General features: G+C 44.4%; 6 protein-coding genes across 6 annotated transcripts; 5 read left to right on the top strand and 1 right to left on the bottom strand.

Annotated features, from left to right (window-relative positions):
- Positions 1–160: 160 nt before the first annotated feature.
- On the top strand, positions 161–1,871 carry EAE97_007668 (uncharacterized protein; the record flags this gene model as incomplete). The annotated part of the gene is made up of 4 exons (XM_038878182.1): positions 161–248; positions 298–351; positions 406–1,509; positions 1,561–1,871. 4 exons carry the CDS (start codon positions 161–163, stop codon positions 1,869–1,871), a joined length of 1,557 nt encoding a protein of 518 aa, XP_038731020.1.
- A 4,940-nt stretch (positions 1,872–6,811) lies between these two features.
- On the top strand, positions 6,812–9,291 carry EAE97_007667 (uncharacterized protein; the record flags this gene model as incomplete). Its single annotated transcript, XM_038878181.1, has 3 exons — positions 6,812–7,955; positions 8,008–8,408; positions 8,467–9,291. The coding sequence occupies 3 exons, from the start codon at positions 6,812–6,814 to the stop codon at positions 9,289–9,291; spliced, it is 2,370 nt and encodes a 789-aa protein (XP_038731019.1).
- A 403-nt stretch (positions 9,292–9,694) lies between these two features.
- Positions 9,695–11,436, top strand: EAE97_007666 (uncharacterized protein). Its single transcript, XM_038878180.1, has 3 exons — positions 9,695–10,061; positions 10,134–10,884; positions 10,937–11,436. The coding sequence occupies exons 1-3, from the start codon at positions 9,898–9,900 to the stop codon at positions 11,153–11,155; spliced, it is 1,134 nt and encodes a 377-aa protein (XP_038731018.1). The 5' UTR covers positions 9,695–9,897; the 3' UTR covers positions 11,156–11,436.
- EAE97_007665 (uncharacterized protein) lies at positions 11,437–13,131 on the bottom strand. Its single transcript, XM_038878179.1, has 2 exons — positions 12,451–13,131; positions 11,437–12,280 (listed from the first exon to the last, which is right to left on the bottom strand). Exons 1-2 carry the CDS (start codon positions 12,613–12,615, stop codon positions 11,951–11,953), a joined length of 495 nt encoding a protein of 164 aa, XP_038731017.1. The 5' UTR covers positions 12,616–13,131; the 3' UTR covers positions 11,437–11,950.
- Positions 13,132–13,618: 487 nt separating this feature from the next.
- On the top strand, positions 13,619–14,882 carry EAE97_007664 (uncharacterized protein; the record flags this gene model as incomplete). The annotated part of the gene is made up of 5 exons (XM_038878178.1): positions 13,619–13,660; positions 13,715–13,743; positions 13,796–14,218; positions 14,284–14,368; positions 14,619–14,882. The coding sequence occupies 5 exons, from the start codon at positions 13,619–13,621 to the stop codon at positions 14,880–14,882; spliced, it is 843 nt and encodes a 280-aa protein (XP_038731016.1).
- A 1,836-nt stretch (positions 14,883–16,718) lies between these two features.
- On the top strand, positions 16,719–20,106 carry EAE97_007663 (uncharacterized protein; the record flags this gene model as incomplete). Its single annotated transcript, XM_038878177.1, has 7 exons — positions 16,719–17,499; positions 17,624–18,351; positions 18,413–18,536; positions 18,589–19,013; positions 19,166–19,500; positions 19,559–19,815; positions 19,961–20,106. The coding sequence occupies 7 exons, from the start codon at positions 16,719–16,721 to the stop codon at positions 20,104–20,106; spliced, it is 2,796 nt and encodes a 931-aa protein (XP_038731015.1).
- Between the last annotated feature and the right edge of the window lie 4,691 nt (positions 20,107–24,797).

Raw genomic sequence — 24,797 nt, 5'->3', positions numbered from 1 at the left:
AATTTCCGCTTCAAGCTTCTGCCCACGGCTGTTGCAGGGCTAGATTTCTTGTGTAAGGCTGCTGCCGGTCGCATTTCTTGTAGATGCAGAAGTCAGCCACCAATTGAAGTAATAACAGAAAGAAAGGTCACTTCAACTACAACGAGTAACAGTATTCAAAATGGCCCCTTCAGTTGCAGATGCTGTTGCAGCTCTTGATGAAATAAAACCACCTCAAGGCGTTGTATTACCACCAAAAGAAATCAAAGGTACGCGATCAAATCAACATCGAGAGAGTATTATCTAACATCATAATAGCTATTCTCGAGAAGACAGCAGGCTATGTTGCGCGAAATGGAATCAATTTCGAAGGTGAGGCGTTCTTGAGCTCAATACATTATACCAGCATCAAGCTAATAATCTTAGATCGTATCAGAGAAAAAGAAAGAACCAACCCCAAATTCTCCTTCCTTAGCATCAACGATGCATACAATGCATACTACTTATGGCGACTCAGCGAGATTAAAGAAGGCAGGGGAACCGCAGTTGCGGCAGGTAGAGCTGGAGAGGCGCCGGCGGAAGCAGAGAAACCTAAAGGACCGCCTGAACCACCAGAGTTCCATTTCTCGGCGCGCATGCCCAATATCAGTGCGCAGGATCTCGAGGTAGTCCGGTTAACCGCGTTATTCGTTGCGAAGAATGGCAGACAGTTTATGACGACACTATCTCAGAGGGAAACGGGGAATTATCAGTTCGACTTCTTGAGACCCAATCACAGTTTGCACAACTTCTTCCAGCGATTGATTGATCAATATACTATGTTGTTGCGAGCGAGTGGTATGGATGGAGAAGGCGGAAAGATGCAGCAGGAGAGAATCAAAGAGTTGCAGGCCAACGTAGACGACAAATTTCACGTCTTGGGTAGAGCCAAGCAAAGGGCAGAGTGGTTCAAATTCCAAGACGAACAAAAGCAGAAGAAGGAGGAGGCGGTTGAGAAAGAGAAGCTTACATATGCACAAATCGATTGGCACGACTTTGTTGTGGTAGAAACTGTTATCTTCACAGAGGCTGATGATCAGACGAACTTACCTCCACCAACATCACTGAACGAACTTCAATTTGCCTCTCTGGACCAAAAGGCACAAATGTCGATTAACTCGACCCACATGCGCATTGAAGAAGCTATGCCTGGAGATGATGGAATATTTGATGGATCATATGCTCAACCACAATATAACATGGCTCCACCACCAGTGCCGCAACCATCATATCAGCCACAATACCAAGACCCACGCCAGAAGAACAACGAAGATGAGGACGAAGAAGAACAGAGGATACGAGAGCGAACTGAGGCTAGAGCTCGTGCTCAGCAAGCACAGGCTGAAGCTAAAGGTGGTGCTGCACCTATGAGAATCAAGGAGAACTACGTTCCTAGAGCTGCCGCAAGAGCCGCCAACAAGCAACAAATGGCCCTTTGCCCCAATTGTAATCAACAAATTCCTTATGATGAGCTTGATGCTCATATGAGAAGTAAGTTAACACTCTAAATCTTATGAGCTCAGCCGACTAACACTTCTATAGTTGAATTGCTTGATCCTAGGTGGAAGGAACAGAAAGCGAAGGCAGAGAGCCGTTATGCAACAACTAATCTTTCCACGCAAGATGTGGCTAATAATCTCAAACGCTTAGCGAGTCAAAGAAGTGATATTTTTGATGGGGCTACAGGGCAACATATAACAGAAGAAGAAGCCGCCCGAAGAAAGAAGGCGGCGAATGGTTACGATGGTACTCCGGTGGATAAGGCAGACCGAGCACGATATGAAATGATGCAGAATGTGAATGTGGAGGAGCAAATTCGGGCGATTCACCAGAAATTTGGAGATAAAAAATAGGTTAATGGTTTGAACAGAGCATGAGGAGGAACTCCACGCAAGTATGAAGGCGATTGACTCGTGGAGATCGATCTTTTTCTCAAATTGTATGCATACGCCCTAACGGAAGGATTTCAAAACATAGGAGCATGGTGTTCTGGCTTGAGGATGGGGTATGTTTTATGTAAATTATGAATTAATATTTATACAACTACTGAATGGTTAGCAGTTGCATGCCATTTCTACTTGGGTATTGTCACTACCTGGTACTTCACAGTTTGCAACTACATCTGTGGGAGCCATCTTCACAGTGGTATTTCCACAAGTCAAGTAAAGCAAAGCACATGAATGGCCGAGTAAATGTTCTCTTGTTTTGCTTACGATATCATGTGTATCGGGTTAGGTACACTTACGTATGATATGATGCTAATCGATTCTGCCTCTAGCTTTTCCTTCTGGGCGTCGGGGTAAGTGAGAGTCAGGCTGATGTTGTGATGAATGTGAAAGGTGGCTCTGGTCTCGAGTGCAACATGTCTGTAGTCAATATCTTTTTGTTTGCATGTAAATGTGGTTGATGTGATGTGGTGATGTGGTATAATGTGATGTGATATATATGGGTAGAGTTTACTCGGATGGGTCATTTTGAATGGGTTTGCAGGGGTAGGTTGCGCTTTTGGGGAGTGGCGAGATGGATAGAAGGGGATTCTGTTGTGTTTTCGATTTGGGTTGGATTACCTAGCTTGGTTTGGTCTGGTTTGGTTTGATTTGGAGAAGAGAAAAGAAGAGGAGAGGAGAGATGTACATCGGTTTTTTTATCTGCGTGTGGTATTTTTTGGAGAAATTGAAGGGATTGAAATTTGGTGTGCGTGTGTTTGTTTGTTTGCTGGCTTGAGAGGTGATGGATGGGCTGTGCTGCTGATGTTGGGATTTGAATTTTGGGATGGATGGATCTGTATTTGGGCTGTTTTGGATGTGGTGGCAGGTATGTATGTGTGTCTATGTGTGTATGTAGGTAAGTTGTCTACCTGGACGTCGACTAACAAGAGCGGATGATTGGCGAGGGTTGGGGGAGGGGATTTCTAGAAACGGAGGTGGATTTTTGTGGTGAGTGGATTTGAGGCGCTGATGAAGAATCAGATTGAGAGTTGGAGGGTTTGAGAATTGGGAAGGGGCTTGGGGACGGACGGGGTGGGCAGCTGGTGAGTGGCTGGCATGAGGGCTTGTGTGTGGAGAGGGGACTTGATGTGCATTTGTGTGTGTGGGTATGCTTGGGGTGGTGAGGTGATGCTAAGGAGATGCTGAGGGAAGGTAGGTAGTAGGCGGGATTAGCAATAATGGTTCGCGGTTGCGTTGTGCTTCATTTGTGATACTGGGTGTTGTGTTCAATGACACTGTTAACGGCATGAGGTGGAGGCCTGGGAATAGCTTCAATACCGTAGATACAGTAGAAACATGCTAATTTTGGTAGTGCTGATATATGGATGATATAGAAGTAGTTATTGCGTCAAGAATAGTAAAGTGTGACTCTTGTGATGATTTGATGAATGTCATGGATTTTGCATGATGTACTGGAAGGTTGGAAGATGTAGAGGGAGTCCAGTGTTGAGATTTTGAAGGGTTAACTTCCTCGTCCATTTTATGCAATATCTTGCCGGTAGAGAACGGCAATGTGGTTTAGATTGGTGATCCGACGGTCTGATTCAATGGTGTTCAGTTGTGATATTCAAAGTCGTTCTGGCCCGAGTAGATGCTATGCGGAGATCGGATGAAACGATGTGAATGTATAAAGTTAAAAACCCTGAGAGCTGGGGTGGTAGTTGCAGCGTAAATGTCCATGGGATAATCAGAAAATTATTGAAAGAGGAGGGCTTGATGGGAAAAGGTGGCGGTGGAATTGAGGTGAGTTTGGAGTGAATCGAACTATGAAAGTAAAGATTCCGACATAGAAAACCTCGAAGTGGACAACTCTAATACTAATTACGTCGTCGGCTGCTTTCGTTAATAGAAATTATCCCTTAGAGCAAAGGTTGTATGTGCATCGCAATCAGGAGGATATTTCAGCATCAGGATTTCAGGTCTTCGTCGTTGTCTTCACTACCGAAAGTCGTATGTGAGCTGGTCAGAATATACTATCATACTGTAATGTACAATTATTACAACACATTCCAGTACTAGTAAGTTGACTACATGACTTTTGCCCAAAATATTCTTAGTCGTGGAGGCTGTATCACATAATAAAGTCCGATAATATCTACACCGTATATAAACTCGGTCTACTGGATCTACGATTGCCTACCAAGTGACTAGATGGCAGCTATGTGTCGAATTTTTATGTCTCTTATGAGCTTGGTTTATGATGCTAATACTTGTTCTCTTGCAATGTGGAAATCTCTTCAACCCTCTCCGTGTTGATATATGGTCAAATATATGTGCTTCTGCTAATTTTCGGAGGGCTGTGAAATGAGGCTTTCAGTATGAAAAATGAGTTGGGATGATCGAAACTGCCTCCGGTTATGTGCGCAGAGGAAATTCAAAGTATTAGATCAGTCCTAACAATTCTGCTAGCAAACTGCTAGAATACAGGCGTGAATATTCGAGATAGATGACATTTCTCGCAAGTTATCTGGTCGACGTACACTGACAGCAAGAGCCTCGGACAATTCTAGTGTTCTAGCGTGGGGAATTGAAAATGGATGTAGAAAGGCTATGATTGAGCGCACAAAGCATCATAACCAAGACTCTTTCTCTCAGATATCAGAGCTTCATAGTAAGGGCATCGATAGTGGAGGCTGAGAAATATTCTACTTTCTCGATGTGGAGTATCCAAAAATGCGAATTGGCAAGTCAGTTATAGAAATCGATTCAACAGATCGAGCCATATTGAGTATTCTACTTGGAAGTAGTTAAAGTCTCTCATAGTCGGACTCCGGCTCCGACAACGTAAATACTACTCAACATCTGTAGAGAAGGTAGAACTTCATTTTAGTCCTGCCCTTTCCCTCACAAACGAGAGGAATGTTCGATAAATCACGACCAGCTAGTCGAGATGCGTCAGTCCAGAAGGAAGGGCAAGAGTAGCTTTACTCAAAGAGCACAGATCAATACATTCAAGATGTGATACTGACCCGGCCTACTACGACCCAAAAACGTTTCCTTCTCATTGCTTCACCGAGCGGCACTCTGGAGGACATTGATAGGCGCCCTGATAGGACCGTCAAATCAGCAGACATAAAGCTCTTGTTCTACATTAGATCCTCAGCGTGCAGTCATACCATAGTAGTTTCCAGTGCCCTTCATGCCAGGCAGGAAGTTTAATCATAGTGTAGGCGTTTGTATTCTGATTCAGACACTTCAAGTCTTTCAATAACTCAGACTGCAGTTCAGATTTGAAAGGTAAAAAGAGCATCTAAATGCAGATACACTCTTTCAAAGATCTGAATCGAGTAGTGAAGATGAATCAATGGCCTCATGACTCCCAGACACTCTGGCTGTCGACTTGCAGCTGGATGATCGAAAGCCTTGAAATATTCATATTGACCTCTGGCAAAACAACATGTTAAGCAATCTCAATAACGAAAATTTAAACGCCCAAGCAAGCATTTAAAATTTCCATGGCTTAATCTCATGGAAGATTTCAGAAAGGATCCTGAGACGGTTTAAGATATAGAAAGAGGTGCAAGAATAAGTTCGCGATCCCGAGGTCGGGCCACTTCCCGGAGTGTTAGAAGTGCTACCAAGATCTCCTGAACGACTTACAACGTCATAAACTCATGATATCCACGCAATGGCATTCCCGGATGAAGACAATCATTCATACAGCTCGTGGAAACATACAGGTGGCCAAGTTGAGTAGGTAGTGGTAATGCAATGTATCCGGGGTTGTATGGGTAGTACTTTGCACAGTAATTTTGTGATACAAATCTTCTGTTGAATCGATGTGATAAAAGAATGATCATATTACATATATACAAAGCCTCAAGAATTATCAATGGAATGGTCAACTTTAAAATTCTCAAAATTAGTCGGTGTTCCTGAAATAGTTAAGTGTTGACTGCCTTCACAAACCACAATCGGGAAGCCCTCGCTAATCCGACCAGAGACTCAACCTAGACACTTAGTAGTCCTTCGACATTTATCAAACAAAACTACGATGGCAAATGGAACGTGAAGAGTAGATTCTCGTACTTTTAGATCTAATTGATGTAGATGGAGATTCAACAAGATGTTGTGAAAGGCTAGTGATTTAGCATCAACGTGGTTTTCCCTGACTCTGACTTCAATGGAAACCAATGAAACTGAAGACATTAACAATGCGACGCTACACGGGAAAATGGTTTAATATGTGTGAAGTGTATGTCAATGTAATATCACACGGACTTGTCTACCATATCATTCGCATTAAAGGAACTGTTCAGCTAAAGAGGTCTTGACCGAAGCATTGAAAGTAGTTGAAAGAAAAGGAAGACTTCTAGACAGTTAGAATATAAGTTAGGTAATGATGATAAAGTAAGTACTCTAGTATAATAGTATCTTCCCTTGCATTAGGTGATTAGTTTATGTTATATTGTTTTTGGAATGTTGCCCCTTGTACATATATAACTGACACTTCCGAGTGGTCTTCATTTAGGCCCAGCCACAAAATACCTCTTGTCCCCTCTCTTCTCTCTCTCCTTCTTCCACTTCTTCAATACAACCTTTTGACCACCACCACAACACCACAAATCGTACTTTTGCTTCGTTATATTCAACAACGTCGCGATTGTACCCTCATAATTCTTTGATGTCTCCAATATTCATTCAATAATTTTCATCACCAAGAACCTTGTATTTCTTACTCATCAGTTTTCGCTGTTGAGTAGAGAGAGCAAGCCACAGCCCGGTGGATCCTACTCGTCAACTTTCGCGTCTTCTCCATAACATACATTAATGTTACAACAATAACGCGACACAATTTGATCACTATGTTTTCCAATTTACTAGATAGAATGGGCGCATCGTCTCGCTCTTCTAGTAAGCACGAAATAACGCGTGCCCCTTCATCGGAATCAATCGATACTTCAATCACTGTCGACGACACCTCAAACTTAAATTCCTCTACATCTACACCTCCAACAAGCATTGGAGACAATGTTAGTGTCACCTCTGCCACCGGCAAGCCCGAGCCCATCGCCGACGAGGCATCAATTGCACCCGAACATACAGATAGACGAAGTCAGCGAGCACGCGCAAAGGTCGGAACCTATAATGCTAAGATTCTTGCCGGCACAGCCGTACACACCCCCAAGAAATTTCTAAAGGACAAGAGCGCTCCAGGCAATGAAGCACGGCGACAAACTATATCAGGAGGCGAACTGGCTGATGCATTGGGCCCGGCAACTGCGTCTGCAGGCACTGTAGGAAAGAATGCACAAAAGTTGGTTAGTGAGGGAATTGACGCTCTCGACTTGTCTTGGTCAGTCAAGAAATTGCCTAAGTCAGCCAGCAAAATCAATCACAAAAGCCCCAAATGTACTGCTGCTAAGAAGGAGGATCTTTCTCGAAGAAAGTCTTTACGATCAACACCTGGCGAGAAGGCGGATGGGTCCAAGAAGAAGATTAGCTTACTGGGAAAGAGGGATCGAAAGGAAATGGAAGGAGGTCTTCAGAAGGCAAAGCGGGAGCTCAGAAACCTTGCAGACACGAAGGAATTTGCAAAAATCGAAACAGAGCCTGTCGTATTGGAAGTCTGGAGTAACGGAAAGCTTGTGAAAAAGGAGTCGGCAAGGAAGAAGAAGAAGGCAGAGGAGGCCCAATCTCAAGTCTCCGAGCCGGAGCCTACCAAGACCCCAGCAAAGAAATTAGCGCAAGGTAGGAAAGAGAAAGCTTGGTTGACGAAGGGACTCTACGCGGGACAGGATCCGGCCAATCTTGACTGGTTCAAATCTTCTGGAAATACAAAGTCGCCTTTTAAGTGGACTGGAAAGCCAAACAAAGCCCTGCCACTACCCTTGTGGAACGGCCAAAGATTACTACACGTTGGAAGAGATTTTAAACTGCCTTTTGACATTTGTGCTCCACTCCCACCAGGACAACCTAAACCTACCGAGTGGTACAAGACTTCTCATAGTAAGCTTTATGAATTCAATCGCTCTTATGTATTTGCTAATTTTTCTGATAGATCGATTCATTGGAGAAGCTGGTTCAATGTGGAAGAAGTCAAGCTTGTTTGATAGTTTCTTCTCCAAGTGTATCTGTAAGCCGGATGCAGGTTGCGATGAAGATTGTCAGAATAGAATCATGCTTTACGAGTGCGATGATACCAATTGTGGCGCAGGACGAGACAGTTGCACCAACCGTGCATTCGCTGAGCTCTTTAATCGTCGCAAAGGCAACTCGTTCCGAAAAGGTGGCAACAAGTATGAGATTGGCGTTGAAGTTATCAAAACAGCTGATCGTGGCTACGGAGTTCGAAGTAATCGCTGCTTCAACGCAAATCAAATTATCGTTGAGTATACAGGAGAGATCATTACTGAAGACGAATGTGACAGACGTATGAATGAGGACTATAAAGATAATGATGTAATTACTTCTTTCCACTTTTCAGTACAAAATCAGTTGGCTAACTATCATTCAATAGTGTTATTATCTAATGTCATTTGATCAGAACATGATCATTGATGCGACCAGGGGTAGCATCGCTAGATTTGTTAACCATTCCTGCAGGCCAAATTGCAGAATGGTGAAGTGGATTGTGGAGGGCAAGCCGCGAATGGCTCTGTTCGCTGGCGATAATCCAATTATGACTGGTGATGAGCTCACCTATGATTACAATTTCGACCCATTTTCGGCCAAAAATGTTCAAGCGTGTCGCTGTGGCAGTGACAATTGTCGCGGTGTATTGGGGCCTCGACCAAAAGACCAAAAATTCATTAAGGCCACCACCATTAAAGATGTCGTTAAAGCCGGTCTCAAGGCCGGCAAGCGAAAGCTTCAACAGATGATTGGTGATGACGAAGACGACGAAGACGCCCAGGTTCAAAAGAAGCGAAAGACGAAGACGGCCACAGGAGTCAAATCATCCATATCTACAGCTACCACAAATGTTGCAAAATCAGTCAAGAAAACAGTTTCTTCACAACTTTCGAACGCTCGTCATGTAGTTGGCTCTAGCAAGAAAACAATCAACGTTAGTCAAGCCACGGCCGGCTCACTCAAAACATATGGAAAGAAGCAGATGAAGCTCTCTTCAAGCAGCACAAATTTAGCTATCGTTTCGCCAGAGAGAATTTCCAAGGGCAAAGAAATGAGGAGAGAAAGTGTGACGAAAAGTATAGCACGAAGTAGGCGTTCTACTAGACGATCCAGCGTGTTTGATGATGCCAATGAGAGTACGATTCGAGTTGTCACTAACTTTGAAGGAGAAGAAGAAGAAGAAGAAGAAGAAGAAGAAGAAGAAGATTAAATGAGGGACCTGTAACCACGATAAACACAAATTTTGGCTGCATTGTTAGAGGGTGTTGCTGCGCGCGGGGGAAAGGGGGGTTGCTAGGATCGGAATGGGCACATGGACTTTTATCTTATTTGGGCTGCTGGCATGGCTAAATCTTCAACGACAGGCGTATGGCTTCTTTTTGTATGAATATCTTCTAATAGTTCCTCAACATCAACTTTCGGGATTTCTTACTTCAATTTTGACTCACCTACCTTCGACTCGTGAATAAAAAAAAACGTCTAATCGAGGGAGAATGCACAATTAGCAATTAGATTGCATGCAGCCGAGCCGAAGCCAGCCCGCCTATCTAATCGAGATTTTAATGCCGATTTGTATCCACCGCCTTTAGAGAAATATTTCCGAAGACATCATAGAATTATCAACTCTGCCATAGGGACTTCAAATCATTTATTTTAATTAAGCAAACTTTGGTCAATTTCTTTTAATTTGCTACCATCGTATTTTCTGTTTAACATGATACCATTCACATAATATAACAAGCCCACAAAAAATATAAACCCCGCCACAGGCCAGAGAGAAGAGAGAACTGGGAAAGTTCTCTCCACAGACATATTCATGAACACCACAGAAGATCGCAGCAAACGCGCACTGCCCGAGCTGCATTTGACACAATCTAGAGAAAATGGAGATCTAGGACCTTCGCAATCAGGATATGTAGCAAAAGTAGCAGTAAAACCTGTCCCAGTTGCTAAGTCATGGGCGCATTTCGTTGCTGGAGGGTAAGATTTGCCCCTCCCTCATTTTAACAATCGACGCTTCAAGATCCAACACTAACATATTTCTGACTACAGTGTGGGGGGAATGACAGCCGCAGCTCTCACAGCACCTCTCGATGTCCTAAAAACACGCTTGCAATCCGATTTCTACCAAGCACAACTGGCGCAGAGTCGTCTGGCCAAGGGGATTTCTCCACATGCACATCTCTCGCCACTACGTAGCGGACTTTTACATTTTCGTGAAACTTTCCAGATCCTCGGGTCAGTACATAGACTTGAAGGATATCGTGCGCTCTTCAAAGGATTGGGGCCAAATCTTGTAGGCGTGGTTCCCGCGAGATCGATAAACTTTTTCGTTGTGGGCAACGGCAAGCGAATATTGGCGGGGTATAATGGCGGGGTGGAATCAGCTTGGGTGGTCTGTCTTGCGGCTGCCGCTGCTGGAATTACGACGAGTACGGTTACAAATCCTATCTGGTTAATCAAAACTCGATTGCAACTGGATAAGAATGTGGCCGAGAGAGCAGGAGATGTCGGGAAGAGACAGTACAAGAACAGTTGGGATTGTATCAAGCAGGTTGTAAAGGGAGAAGGAATACGGGGCTTATATAAGGGAATGAGTGCGAGTTATCTGGGTGTTACGGAAAGTACGTTGCAGTGGGTTCTGTATGAACAGATGAAGAAAAGTTTGGAGAAGAGAGAGGAGAGAATAACCTTGAGTGGGAAACCCAGGAATTTCTTGGATCACTCAATACAATGGACTGGAAGTCTCGGAGCAGCAGGTTTTGCAAAACTTGTTGCGGCACTTGCAACTTATCCTCATGAGGTAAGCTCGAGTCTATACTCCTTGCTAAATGATATGCTAACAGTACATGTAGGTTTTACGAACACGCCTAAGACAGGCACCTTTAGATCATGGACGCCCCAAATATACAGGACTCGTTCAATGCTTTAACCTCGTTTGGAAAGAGGAGGGAATGGCTGCTTTATATGGAGGCTTAACGCCGCATCTATTACGAACAGTGCCGAGTGCTGCCATCATGTTTGGCATGTATGAGGGAATATTGAAACTACTGGAAAAGCCAGCTTCACCTTGAGAATGGTACGGATGAGCTGGGTAGATGTACAATACATGAATAGGATTTTACGATGGCGTTTGTATCAAAAAAGCGGCACATGACGACTATCAGGACTTATGGTATTCCACTTCAGGCAGGATCGGTTACATGCAATGTACATTATGAAATCTATGGCGCTTTGTGGAAATGGATGTGGGTTGATAGATCATTGGCATATTGTATCTATATGTACATTGGCCATAGTAGGGTGGACATTCCGCTCCAAAGACTCAAATAGACGAGAGCAGTTTTGCAGAGGCAATAAACACAGGTCTATGATATCAAATATTTTCTAATGTGCTTGATTCTGATATAGCTGATATAACAGAACTTGCAGTTAAATTGTGCAAGCAACCATTTCCCCAGAGTGGTCAAAATGCAGCCACCCACCAGCTAAACGCCTTTGGTATATGTGAGAAAATCTAAATAAAACTACGGCTAACACCCCCCCACCCCATTTTGAGTATGAAATTACCATGCTCCCATATTTGTAAGCTATCTTATCATATTTCAGGTTTCCTGCATTGGAGCTTAGGACATTGTTTGTACCATTGATATCGTCTTTCCCATGGTATGCGGACGTCGTTTCTTGAGTTTTCGTGGAACATGTTGAGTCTTCACTTCCAAATTCTCCCAACGACTTCACCAAGCATTCCGATCCCAGTTTGGATCTGCCACTCATAGATTAACATAGCTCCTTCATTATCAAGTGATCCCAATCCCTGATCCGAAGCTCCGGAGATAGGATAGCAAATGGTGTCAAGAAAACCAGAGTCACTCACCTTGTACAAATCCAGCCAAAACCTTACTACCCGTCTGTAAGAGAGGATGTCCGACGACAATCTGCAAGAATCGCTCCAAGCCCTCTCTGCGATGCTCAATCACATCGTCGCTAAATCTGTTGGTGAAGACCTTTCCGGGTAGAGGGGGGATGGTCACGCGCGCACTTTCGCGCTCCAAGAGGTCGCGGAAGTATTCGAAATCGCTGTAGCGGCGGCGGACGGTCGAATTGCGCAGCTTGAAGGCGGGAATGTTGGTGCTGCAGTTGATTTCATAGTCGGTGTACATGCTGCGGCCGATGCCGTGGGTTTGGGGATCGCGGACCTAAGAGGGGAGGGGTGAGTTGGTGGTTTGTTTGTGAGGGGGCAGGTGGGAAGTTGGAGGAGGAGGAGGAGGAGGAGGGGGAGGAGGAGGAGGAGGAGGAGGAGAGAGGGGTGGGGGTTGGGATGCTAATATATTGTTGTATAGCATAGAATGGGAATGGGATAACACACTTCTATTTCAAGAAAGTTTTCAGGAGGTCCGTAGATTTCTTCGAAGCTTTGTTGACGAGAATCGGGCATCGCCTGCATGGCAGATGGTATGCTAGATCTCCCTGGGGATGTAGGACTTTTTGGAGAGGTTTGGCCTGCGACGGATGATTGTGTTGATTGCGCCATTTTTGAAGGGTATCGAAATGCGATACGGTGGTATAAAGGGATTGACTATTCGATTATGCAAAGAAATGATTGGAAAATATGATGATTATTTTGATCTTTCCTTGATGTGACGTGATATATTTTTGTGGAAGAAATTGACTTGTTGACTCTTTATTATTACCTAGGAAGGTTGTTATATTATGTAGGTGGGCTGGGTAGGTAAGGTTATGCACTTCTCGCACATGCGTGCATCTTCTGTATTTGGGTACGTACTGGTTGGTATACGCGCGGAAGTTTACAATCGGAACTGGAATAGGAATAGTAATAGCACAAAGTAATGATTGATTATTGGAAGGGGCGTGGTGGATCCATTAGAATTGAGAAAAGCGTCTTCTTTTCGTAGTTAGGGTTTTGGTGGTGGTGGTGGTGGTGGTGGGCCAAATTATTGGCTTTGGAGCTTTGGAGCTTTGGAACTTTCGAACTTTTTGGATTCTTGGATTTCCCCTCTTTTACAATGAGAGATGAAGGAGGCAGGAAGGAGAGGGGAGGGGAGGGGAGGGGAGGGGAGAGGGAGGATAATCAATCAATCAATCAATCATATCTTGGTATCATATGATTTATACCAATCGAATGCAAACATCTCTGCTAACCCCTCCTTGCCAACATGTCAACAAAAATAAACAAGTAATCTTCTGGTATTTGTTTGTTTTGTTCTCTTTGGCTCTCGATTCCGATTCCGATTCCGATTTCGATATCGATTTCTATTTGGCTTTTCTTTTACTTGTAGAATTTATCTACAATCTATCTATTATACAAGCCTTGTTTGCAAACATAGAACTATCTATCTAGCATTCCCTCATCACTTAAACCTTTAACTCCAACATCAATCTTACCTTGTTGCTTTTCCAGCCTTTTCAGCTTTGCCATTACATTTCATTGTACGAGCGCACTCTCGATCAGCTTTTGTGATTTTCCCGAGTGTCATCCTGTGTTTGCTTCTCCTCGATAGTCATTAATATCCGCCATGGACGTTGCTAAGAAGTTGATACCATGGGCAAGGCCACTTGTGAGCTCCATCACGACTAATTTCAATGTTCAAAATAGAACTGATTCAATATAGCTTCTGGTCATTCTGACTGCTGTAGCTGGGTAGAAAGCTCCAAAGTACATTCGTTGATGGTCTTAGACTGATACTTGCTAGCTATGCATACTCACAGATTCGCACCCTTTCCCTTCCTATCTCCCAAGCTCTCGCACTATTTACGCTCGTCCTGCCGCTCGTCACTGGAATATCTACACAAGGTGCCGTTGGATTGATCCAGCGAGCAAACAAGAAGGAACAAAATCAGCTTACGCTGCCTCTAATTGCCGTTATTGGCTTCCAGTTGGTCTACGAAACTATTGTCGCTACCCTCGCCCTGACATATATGATACCACCAAAATCATTACACTGTGGGTTAGAAGATTCATGGCATGTTCTGTTCAGCGCAAAAGATGATAGAAAGATAAGCGCAATTCAAGATGCGTTTAATTGTTGCGGTCTTAATTCCTTGGGTCACATGGCTTCGCCGATCAAGAATCAGAAGGGTCCCGGGAGCTGTGCGGCTTTGACGGGACGCTCGCAGTGAGTTCATCACTCCACTATCATACGGTGACATATACAAGGCATCGATCTAATAAATCCCACAGAAGCTGTTTTGGTCCCTGGAGACAAGCGGAGCAGGTAAATGCTGGTCTACTTCTACTTGTGGCCGTCGTTATTTTCGCCATCAAGGTAGGTTTCCTTTCTATAGTATCAAGATTCCTACACATCGGATGTATGCTAGCTACGATAGTCCCATCTACCACTTGCACTTTTATGTTACGAGTGGCGAAGAAGTTCTACATGGTTTACCAATGTTCTCAAAACTTTCAGCATGCATAAAAAGTTATTCATGCACAGGTTATCATTTCGCTGGCATTGAAAGGCATTCCACATTGCGGCAAATAAAAGACATCATTCATTTTCTGACTTCAAAACACAGGTGATCTCTATCATAAATCTGCTTACCACCTCATTCTGGAGACGCTCGTACTGGTCTCGACCTATTCACAGCATATCGAGTGTTGATACCGAAGCGCCAGAAGAAGATAATAGGGCAGAGACAAGACGGTTAATCGAGGAAGGCGATGATGAGGAAGAATCTTACCGAGATGAACCCACTCAGAGACGTCTCTCGGGACTGAATGGTTCGGGCCATGGCCAAGGACCAAGAGTTGAGCCTTCTCGCTTGTCACAGAACTATTAGGCAATCTCGATATTTCAAGCATACAATAAGCTTAAGAATGAGATGCATGAGGCTCAACAAGAATCCTAGTATCCTGGTCGATAATCTGGGGCATTTATCTCCACTTGGGGCAATTTCTAACTTTTGAAAGATGATTGGGGCGGATCTGGGGAAAGTGCGAAGGGCGATGAAGGGCAAAAACGAGAAATAGCTGATGATGACATTGAGAGACATATTTTCTGATTTTGGTTATGACGTGATATGATCAGATGGCGCCATTTACATTTATCCTTTCATTTTATCCTACAATACAAGTGCATCTCGATATAAACTCTCAAGACACTTCACTTGAGGCGTAATCAAAATCGGTACTTTTATCCTGACGGTTCTGATATGAATCCTGGCACCTACATGATGCTAATCCAAAATACGTGACCATGGGCAAATCATTAGGCTGAGTGAGGAAGGTATGAGGGTATCTAGATACAACGAGCACTCCATAGAAGAAGTATCGAAAGGTCGCTGATGGGGTCACTGGAAAGATAGACAAACAAACTTGAAGCGATAAATTTATTTTTGGTATAAATACCCATTTTCATATATTTTATATGTCCAGAGAAGCCCACGAAAGCGCTGCAGGCGATAGGGAAAATTGGAAGAACCAACGAGAGAAGCGAAAAATTCAACCGCTTCAGTAGAAGTGCATATTTTAACTGCATACTCGGCGTTACATTGCAGCAAGAAGCGTGATAAAATCTACTCGGTGAGCTAGATTTGGCAATCGAGAGAGCTTTTCCCATTTATTTTCACCAATGAAGGCATGGAAATCATAATAAATCATAAATATTATAGGTTTACAACTTTCCAACACATCTTTTCTTCTTTTCCCACCCTCAATTGTTGGGGCTCTGCATCGCTTCCATCTCATTTGCTTGTTTGAAAATACCTAGATGCGAGATAGACAAACACACACAGCACGATATTCAAGTTCAACCCATCATATATCGCTTATCTCTTGGAAGGAAACAATATCTCGCTCCAGAGTCCAGAATACTGTCGACCTTTCGTTAGCAACTTATCTAATCTACCCAACTTTACTCAAAACTACCTAACATCGTTATACACAAACCAAGATTGCAGAATTCCACACTGTCCATCCCACCCGGTTCTTGAAGAACGGTTTGTGTGTGTACATGTGTGTATGAGTGGGTAGGTGGGTGGTTGTTTATATTACATGTGTACAACCAAGTGTTTCCCGTGTCCCCACGAGTCCCGGTCATGGTCATCTCCGCATAATGCAGATAGTGGTGCAGTGCAGACAGAACAGACCATATACACCCCAGGTCAATCATCAATCAATCAATCAGCAATCATTCATTCATTCATCATCCATTCCACCACCAGTCCACTACATCCCGTATCTATAGTGCCCTTTTCTACCCCGAAAAAGCCAAAGCTTTTAATAAAAAGGATTTTTTTCTTCCCTTTTCTGCATTTCGCACCGCTTTTCTCATACTTCACCCAGTATCAAAGAATAGGTTATCGTTTGTGGAAATAGATAGCCTCGACACAAGATCTTCGATCGGATCTTTCCTCCCATCCCTCCCTCAGTCTTGTAATCTCTATTCATCTATCCATCTTTCCATACCTACATACATATACACACCTACATACATACTGGCACGGTCCACGAATCCAAAGATGACTCTGGCTCGAACAGCTTCACCGCAATGCTTCTGATATTAACATTTCATTTACATTTCGAAAAAGGTCCTGGATAAGCACGCACGTACCGCACAGAATTTGAATAAACGAACGAGAGGAAAAGAATAGCGACAAAACACCTACACATAGGTCATGATTGAAAAGCCCACTTCTCAGAGGGCCCGGGCCGAGTGGCCGAATCCGATCTCACCACAAAGGGTTCGAAAGAGGCCGCAACAGCAATCGTCGCATACTCAGCGCCGTTATTACAGTCCCAGTGCCTCACCGCCTGCATCATCACACTCACACTCACATTCACCATCGTCGTCGCTCTCGTCGCGATCTAGGAGCTCGTCCTTGCGACATAATCCAAGTTACCATATCCGTCTAGATACCCGCCTAGACAGGTTAGACAGGTTCTCGCCGGCGCCCAACTTTGATTATTTTGAGTACCAGGCCGCGATTAATACCTCTCCTTCGTCCTCATCAATCATTGGACATGTCGCTGGTGTTACGACTGCTGGAGATGGAACTTTGAATTTAACGGCGCCTCACACCTCACTCCCAGATGCATCATGGCTGGCGAATTTCTCGACAGGGCCTCTGAATGCCATCCCAATTAGCCCCGATGATGCTGTGAGTCCTGGATACTCGACATACATCGGAACCAATGGCGGTGCTTCATTATCGCTTCAGACCGGAGCTATGCCTGGACTTTCCATGCCATGGGATATCGTGAATTCTACTACACACCTAACTGGACCCTCGGACTTTGAAGATATCTGTATGTCAGAGGCTAATGTGGGAAGCTATGGGAGTCACGGAAGTATGGAACTGGCTTCTGCTTCTGCCGTCTCGGCCACATCCGACACATATGTTTTTCCGTTTGGATCCCCAGGAGGGGCGAGTCCATTACTTGATCTTGAGATTCCTTGTATGTAATGATTTTGCTTGCCGATCTTGTCTATCTCACATGTCCCCTTCTGGAATATCGTGTCCGAACGTTTTTATCTTGTCTCAACTCGAGGTCAACTGCTTTGCTGACGAGGCTACAACAGATTATGTAAACCAAAACATGATGGTCGATCAAGCCATTCAACGCGCCGAAAATATGAATACCTCATTACCTGCTACTTCCACATTTTCCTTCGATAATACATCTACTTCCCTAGATTGGGGATTTAACATGTACCCAACAGAGCCTATAGCTCCTTCAGTAGCCCCACTACTTGAAGCTCCAAACTTACTTCCGAGAGGCAGATACATACGTTCACAAGATCCCTGGAATTCGCACGATGCAAATGGCAATGTCTTCAACGAGAACCCTAACGCCAACTGCGTCGCATATGAGCCCGAGCCAGCTCCGTTAAATTCTTACGAACACGAGCGATCTCCTTTATCCTATGAAACGTCATCACCCGTGGATAGCGATAGATTAATTGTAACTGCACATGGCCAACCAAGCCACGATGTATATGGGCCAGAAGCACCAAGACCTAATTGGTTTGACGAAAGTGATACATCAACCTCTTATTCCAACACTTTGTATACTCCTTCTCATGGCTCCCCGGTATCGCACCACTCTCCGCACCCACCCGGCTCGCAACCACCACTTTCACCAGACGACCCGAATCATCATTCGCATGTTTTTAGCGCGTTTCCTGAGCCGCAAAAGAATAAGGTTACAAGGGGCCGTGTAAGACCGCTAACAGAAAAAGAGAAGCGGGAGGCGAGAGATGTAAGGCAAGCGGGCGCTTGCTGGGCTTGCCATCTCTCTAAGATTAAGGTGCGTACGAGGGTACAACTATCACACAACGAGATATTTTTGCTAACTGCTTTTTGTTTAGTGCTCACCTTGTTCACCTGGCTTTCCTTGCGAACAGTGTACCAGGCTTTCTGGAAAGAGAAGATTTTGCCTCTTACCATGTTTCAATGATCCAGTCGAAATGCTGGATAAGTTCTTAGTACCTGGTATGCTCTCTACGGTAACTTTGGTGGTGATGTTATTCTAACAAATTTATAGAAAGTCACATAAGATTGTACACAACCGAGAACACCAAGAAATTCATCTCGAGAAATGCAGAGTCATGGGGAACAGATGAGATGATAGTGCGACTGAGCTGGGGCTACCGCGTTCCGCTAAAAGTTACCGTAGTCTCTCTGTCAGTACGAGGATCGACTTCGATTTTTCGATATCAACATCAGACGTATCTCAACGCATCAGGTAGACCGACATTCACGAAAAAGAAGAGTCCACCGCTTGGTATTCCGCTTATGCTGATGGAGGAGACACAGGAAGAATATGCTCGATATATTAAGAGGATTGTTCAGCATGATCTAGATGAATATGCAAGGATAGCGTATGAACCTGAGGAATCTGATATTGCGAAGCGTTTGCTCAAGACAGTATGCCGGTTTTACATTGCTGGTGTGGAAGCCAATGATGAGGTAAGGCATTTCCCTCTCGGACGGTGGTTTTCTTGTTGCAGATTTTTCGGATCTTGCGTGTAATCTCTTGATCCTGCACTCCTGGAGCTAATTCCGTCAAAATTGATACTCTCAACTTTTATTGTGATGGTCCTGATAGCTGACAACGACAGTATGAACTCCTCCGCGAAGCCCTAGAAATACACATTGCTTGCGCCATACTTGAACGAAGCTTGATCCTCGACGGCGAGTCTACAAATTTGGTAGAGGGGCACCTGAGAGAAGATTTCCCACCAGAATCTTCTCCAAGATGTGCTTCCCGCCAGATCAAAGTGGCGTTTTTCATATCGCAGCAGGAAAGAATCAAAGAAGTCCTTCGGGAATGGGGTCAAATGATGTGGACTAGCAATCGCGCGACTACAAATGAACGCAAATGGGCCATTGGATTCAGCGTCTTACTCGTCTTGACTCTCGTCATGGACAAGACGTTGGGTCTTTCATATTGCAAGTGCGTACTTCTCCTTAATCCCGTAGTATTAGAATCCGATGCTGATTCGTAATTGTAGTGCCGAATCCAGAATCAAACATGGTGGCAAAGAAGCAATCATTGAGCGTCATGAATTCCAGGAAAGAGTAAAAGTAACACAGACGAACTTGTTCGAGAGATGCAAAGAAATTCTCCATTCCAAGTTCAAGACACGGAAAGGTGGCAAGGAGAGCTTCAATCCAATCCGTGACGGTGATGGTGCATGGCGTGGCAAAATTATCGATGAAAGGATTGCCGGCTTTGTACACGACGTGAAAAGTGTGGTTCGGGATCATGGTATGTTTCTCCGTCTTTCTACTGGCCTCTCCTCTCTTCACCGTTTCTTTCTGTGTCCGCTCGCCACCGACCGAGTTGGATCATTGGAAATTATCGTACGAAAGTGGTGATCAACCCTGAGACTAATGTTGCTTCAATCGAACAGAACCTCAAGTTCGGTCATGTAGAGTTAAGGTCTCGAAGATTCTGCGAGATGACCCATCGTCGTTGTCTCTGAAAGTCAACGAATCATCTTACACGGATGCGGCCCGGTTAGCCTGCGTATTTTTGGACGATTTTCTGGAACATTGAAAACCCTGAGCAATGGTTCTACCGGTAGAAGCTAGGGAATATTTCCCGGATCGTCGGCAAATCGATTTTGGCAGATACTGTGGGCTGGGGGCTGGGATCGGATGGCCCGATTCGGAATGGAATTGGATGAAGCAGGATGAACTGGTCAGGTTAGGAATCTGGAAAGGATTGCGGAGAAGACCAGGGAGTTGACTCGCGATGGATCAGGAGCGCCCTATTATTTTTGTACATTTGACATGATGATCATGATTTTGATGATGAATGACAACGAGTAACGATTGGACTGGATTGGGGCACAAAAGAAAAAGGAGTGGGAAATGACAAGTGGGAGGACATAATTTCTGGGATCCCGCTCAATGAGAACAGATTAATGACTCGAAACATAAAATCTTGATGAAGTTGCATAAAAGTGATGTAAGTGGGTGATGAGGAGGTATATAACGAGAAAAGCTTCTAGAACCAACAATACACCGAATCTAGACTTTCAGCTGAAGACAGTATAGAGTCACGATTCATGAATGATGGAGTGAATTTCGAGGGCCAAGGCTAGGTATTCGAATTGTACCATATTGGAAACAATCGACAACTGATCAACTTCCTGCCTCACCATTGTCATTAATTGCCATTGACGTTATTGACGAATGACTTGTTCGATGACATAGTGAATCTGGTGGCCTCTAACCCATACAGAGTATAAAGGACACCCAACCTCGAGGATAAAACCGCAAAAGAAAAGTATCCCTGAAGGGCATCTCGGGGTGTATTATTATACCCTGTCGATCGAAACCCAGCAGACCAGCATGCAGAAAACCAGGGAGAAATATCGCAGACAGGCTTTCGCATTTGGCTAGAGTGCGCAATCCACATTTCCTAAAAGGGGGAGATTGGTGATCTTATGGGTCGGCAGTGGGGGAGCTAGCCTGCTAAAGGTGTAGATGATGGACAGAGCAGCGTGATCGATCATGCACTTCATGGTGTGGATAGATGAGAAAAGGTACGTAGGTGGAGTGAGCAGGGGAAGCACAGATCCATAACAAGGATTGAAGAGAGATTCGATTCATTCGAATCGTTCGAGAAGGGAAAGAGAAGCAAGAAGAAGGAGAATTTAGAAACAAAAGAAGATCAAGGGGGTCAGAAGAAAGAAGAAGTTAAGAATAGCATATCGCAAAGTAAGTACGAAGGAAGACCCATCGCAATCCCAGTTCCAATGGCCCCATCCCCGTGTTGATGGAATGAATGAGGGAAATCGGATCCACCGCCGTACCGGAAGTCGGAATTCGGTGAGCGTGAGATGGATCGATCCCAATAACGATGAACCCAAGAGGTTTTAGAAGCACGAAGAAGAAACATCAACGCGTGCGTAATTGCCACGATTGAATTTGCTTTGGATTGGGGCCGGGGGGGTTTGGGGGAGGAGAAGGAAGGAGAAGGAACGAAGAAGGAAAAAGAAAAAAGGTGACGGAGAAGGAGAAGGAGAAAGAGAAACAGGAAACAGGAAACAGGAAATAGAGAAGCAGAGAAGCCGAGAAACACAGAAAAAAAGAGAAACATGGCAGGAAAGATGTGCAACACTAAAGTTTTGAGTGCCGTACAAAAACCCACAGTATCTTTCTTTAGCAAGTACCCAGTACATTGGATACAACGGTCGCGGAATGGAAGAGGAAGGGAGCCGGGTTTGGTTCGAAATTCCAACTTCTATCTTGTAAGGCTTGCTTACTTTGGGCTTTGGCCGCGGATTGTGGTGCCGGACAGGGGATATCCTGAGAGTAAATTGCATATTTCCCTTTTATAGTAAAGTGTACCAGAATTCAATTTTTAGATTGAGAATGTTGGCTGAATATCTCTCCTATCTGGAAATAGAGAATCTCATGTCATCCAGCTCTGGGTGGTGTGGTGCCGACATTGGTTCATGATTATCAAAATACATCGATGGCATCGCATCACGTAAGACTGAGTTGGGAGAACGAGTGTGGTGGATGGGTGGATGGGTGGATGGGTGAGTGAGTGAGCGTGGTGAGTATGAGTATGTTATCGGTTGTGTGTGTGTCGCAAAATGTAAGATGTAAGATGTGACATGTAAGTAAGATGGATTTGTCCATTTGGCCGTTGATCTAGCCGGGGAACTCTAGATGGAAGCCAATTTGATGCAGGAACAAAAAAGTAATCGCATTGTAGAAAGGGGAAATTTACGGATGAGGGTGTGTGACGTCGATGCCATCCTCATAGGAGAGTAAAAACGTGGTAAACCTTGTCATGTTCAGCCCAGCCGTATGGATTTATCTCATCGCGACGGTAGCACTGCACTGCATATTGTGATGTTGGTAGATGGGAAACATGGTAGGCTGTGTTTTGCGATTACAATTGTTTTTGTTTCGGCCTGCATCAAACATGCTGTGTCATTGTTCGGTGAGCAACCTTTCTGGATTTTCAGGAACTGCTGGACTTCTGATGGGGCTCAAGAATTTCATGTATCATGTATCATGTATCATGTATCATCACGGCGGTGATAATGTTGAGGAAAAGAAATGAATATCAAATCTTGGTTCAGTTGCATGCGAAGTGCAGATTCATGAGTTAGCATACGAGGGAGGCCATGGCATCCTCCTCACCGAGAGGATCGCCAGTATGATCACCAATATGAATGTGTATCACAATAATCCCCCCAAACGCGATGCAGCTGGGAGAGAGGGCGTAATCGTCATGAATCATGATACCTTCCTTTTCTCTTCTGTGCCTTTGTTTCGATGCGTTCCAAGGTGGCCTGCGAGAGGTGCTTGCTGACGTTGGGGCTACACAGAAAAGTAGTTTTACGGATATGCACAGCAGATGGTGGTTGAACTGACTGACTGACTGACTACTGACAGGTCGTGATACTTGGGAAATCTCATTGACAGCCCGCCCCCACGGAGCACCAGAGGGCCATAAGGCGGGAAGGAGATCGGATTGCTTTGTCTAACATTAGGCTATGCTTTGCTATGCCATGCAATGCGATGTGATGCTACTCGTATGCAATGTTGTGTGGTACACGTTAGGTTACAGTAGCAATGGAATGTGAGTAAGAATTGCCCGATCTCCCTCGGTGTCGGTGACGGTGTCGGAGGATACAAGGAGGTATGGCATGAGTACTGCCGCAAAAGCAAAGAAACCCCCCGACCGACAAGAAAAGAATCCATGGATTTTCCATAGAGGGCCAGATCGGATGGCTTCATGTTCATCAATGCGGACCAGCGGTACTATAGACGCACTGTGGACCCTCAGAATGGGAACCGTACAGAGAACACAAAGTAATCAACCCTTGACAAGAAACCTGGAACGCGACAAGGAAACGAATGGATGAAGGGATGAAGGGTCTAGAAATCCAAAATGCGAAACATCAATCGATCAACCACAATTTTGTCAGAGATGATTGAAGGTTATTGGACATTGAAGATCCAACATGGATCCAACATGATTTGATTTGATTTGATTTGATTTGATTTGATTTGATTTGATTGATTGATTGATTGATTGATTTGATTGATATTCTCGTTTGCTCGCTCTCTGTCAAACCGACACCAAATATGAAATGTCCCAGTCACAACCACAACCACAATTACAGTCCCAGTCCATCAGTTCCAGTCCCCCCCCAGTCCCAATCCCCCCGTCATGGGTTGACGCATCTGGATTAGATACTTTTTCTTTTACTATCTACAGAGTAGGTACCGTAGTTTGAGAGATTAGTTTGATAGATTTCTAATCCACTGTACTACCCCGTAGATTTTCATGTTTCTAGAACAAATTTCCAAAGAATCTATTTAAATGATTCCTAATTTGGATACTGTGGGATTTCCCCAATAAATTGGCTGAGACTTGGTTTTGCTTTCTGGTTCCGGTATCCTCTTTTCTACTTTGGGATATTGTCTTGGAGACCGTGGGGTTCATTCAATGGCTCTTTGGTCAATGTGTGTTCAAGATTAGCTATAGTTAGTGACAACTTACGAGTAAGTCTTCTCTTCCATCTGGGTCTTCTTCCATCTAATCCATGAATTCTGTCCCATCCAGATCAAACAAATGACTCTACCATGCATTCCTGCCCTTGCCAACTAGATTGGTTGCACTTCCTTTTCCGTAAACGTTGTACCTAATGCCTGATATCATCATCCCAAGGCTGCAGGTATACGGTACTTTCATTGCGAAGCTAATGGTACGGTACTTCGGACCCTTTCCATAGTGTGCATACTCCCTACTACCTAGAACCCTGGCTCAGAATTAAGAGTCAGAGCAGGCGCCTTTTGTGGCTATAATTCGAACTGATGGTTACCAACAAACATGGGGCGAACCGTGGCAAATGGAGCTGAGTGAGAATAATGATAGGTTAAGAGACGCCCTCCACCCTTGTCAAAGTCACTCTCCCCTTGGATGGGCGTCAGGCAGTTAGTCGCTGAGATGTCAAAAAAGTACCCAGGTTCATAGTCTGGGACCTTTTTGAGTAGTTACAGTTAGTCAGGTTGCAAGGTTCCAGATATTCCTAGAGATTCACATTTGGGAACCTTTTTCATACGTTTCTCAACGCCGAGCCTGTAAGGTTTCTCCCAGCTTTGACTACCTCAGTCATACTTATGACGATGCTGAGCTATTGTACTATCTGTGCCTGGAAATGGGAAAGGCAGCCTGGATGGCCTCCTTGTAATCTTCTCCCTATCTGAACATAG

This window comes from Botrytis byssoidea (assembly GCF_014898295.1).
Source record: "Botrytis byssoidea strain MUCL 94 chromosome Unknown BBYS_015, whole genome shotgun sequence".
Classification (NCBI taxonomy): Eukaryota; Fungi; Ascomycota; class Leotiomycetes; order Helotiales; family Sclerotiniaceae; genus Botrytis; species Botrytis byssoidea.
The sequence above is the reverse complement of the archived record's forward strand: the minus strand, read 5'-3'. Positions and strand labels throughout refer to the sequence as shown.

Bases quoted from the DNA above. Each gene is read 5' to 3' on its own strand.
- EAE97_007666 (XM_038878180.1), top strand. From the start codon at position 9,898: ATGAACACCACAGAAGATCGCAGCAAACGCGCACTGCCCGAGCTGCAT. The intron at 10,062-10,133 runs GTAAGATTTGCC...TTCTGACTACAG, and splicing joins GCGCATTTCGTTGCTGGAGG to TGTGGGGGGAATGACAGCCG. The intron at 10,885-10,936 runs GTAAGCTCGAGT...CAGTACATGTAG, and splicing joins TTGCAACTTATCCTCATGAG to GTTTTACGAACACGCCTAAG.
- EAE97_007665 (XM_038878179.1), bottom strand. From the start codon at position 12,615: ATGGCGCAATCAACACAATCATCCGTCGCAGGCCAAACCTCTCCAAAA. The intron at 12,281-12,450 runs GTGTGTTATCCC...CTCCCCTCTTAG, and splicing joins AAAACTTTCTTGAAATAGAA to GTCCGCGATCCCCAAACCCA.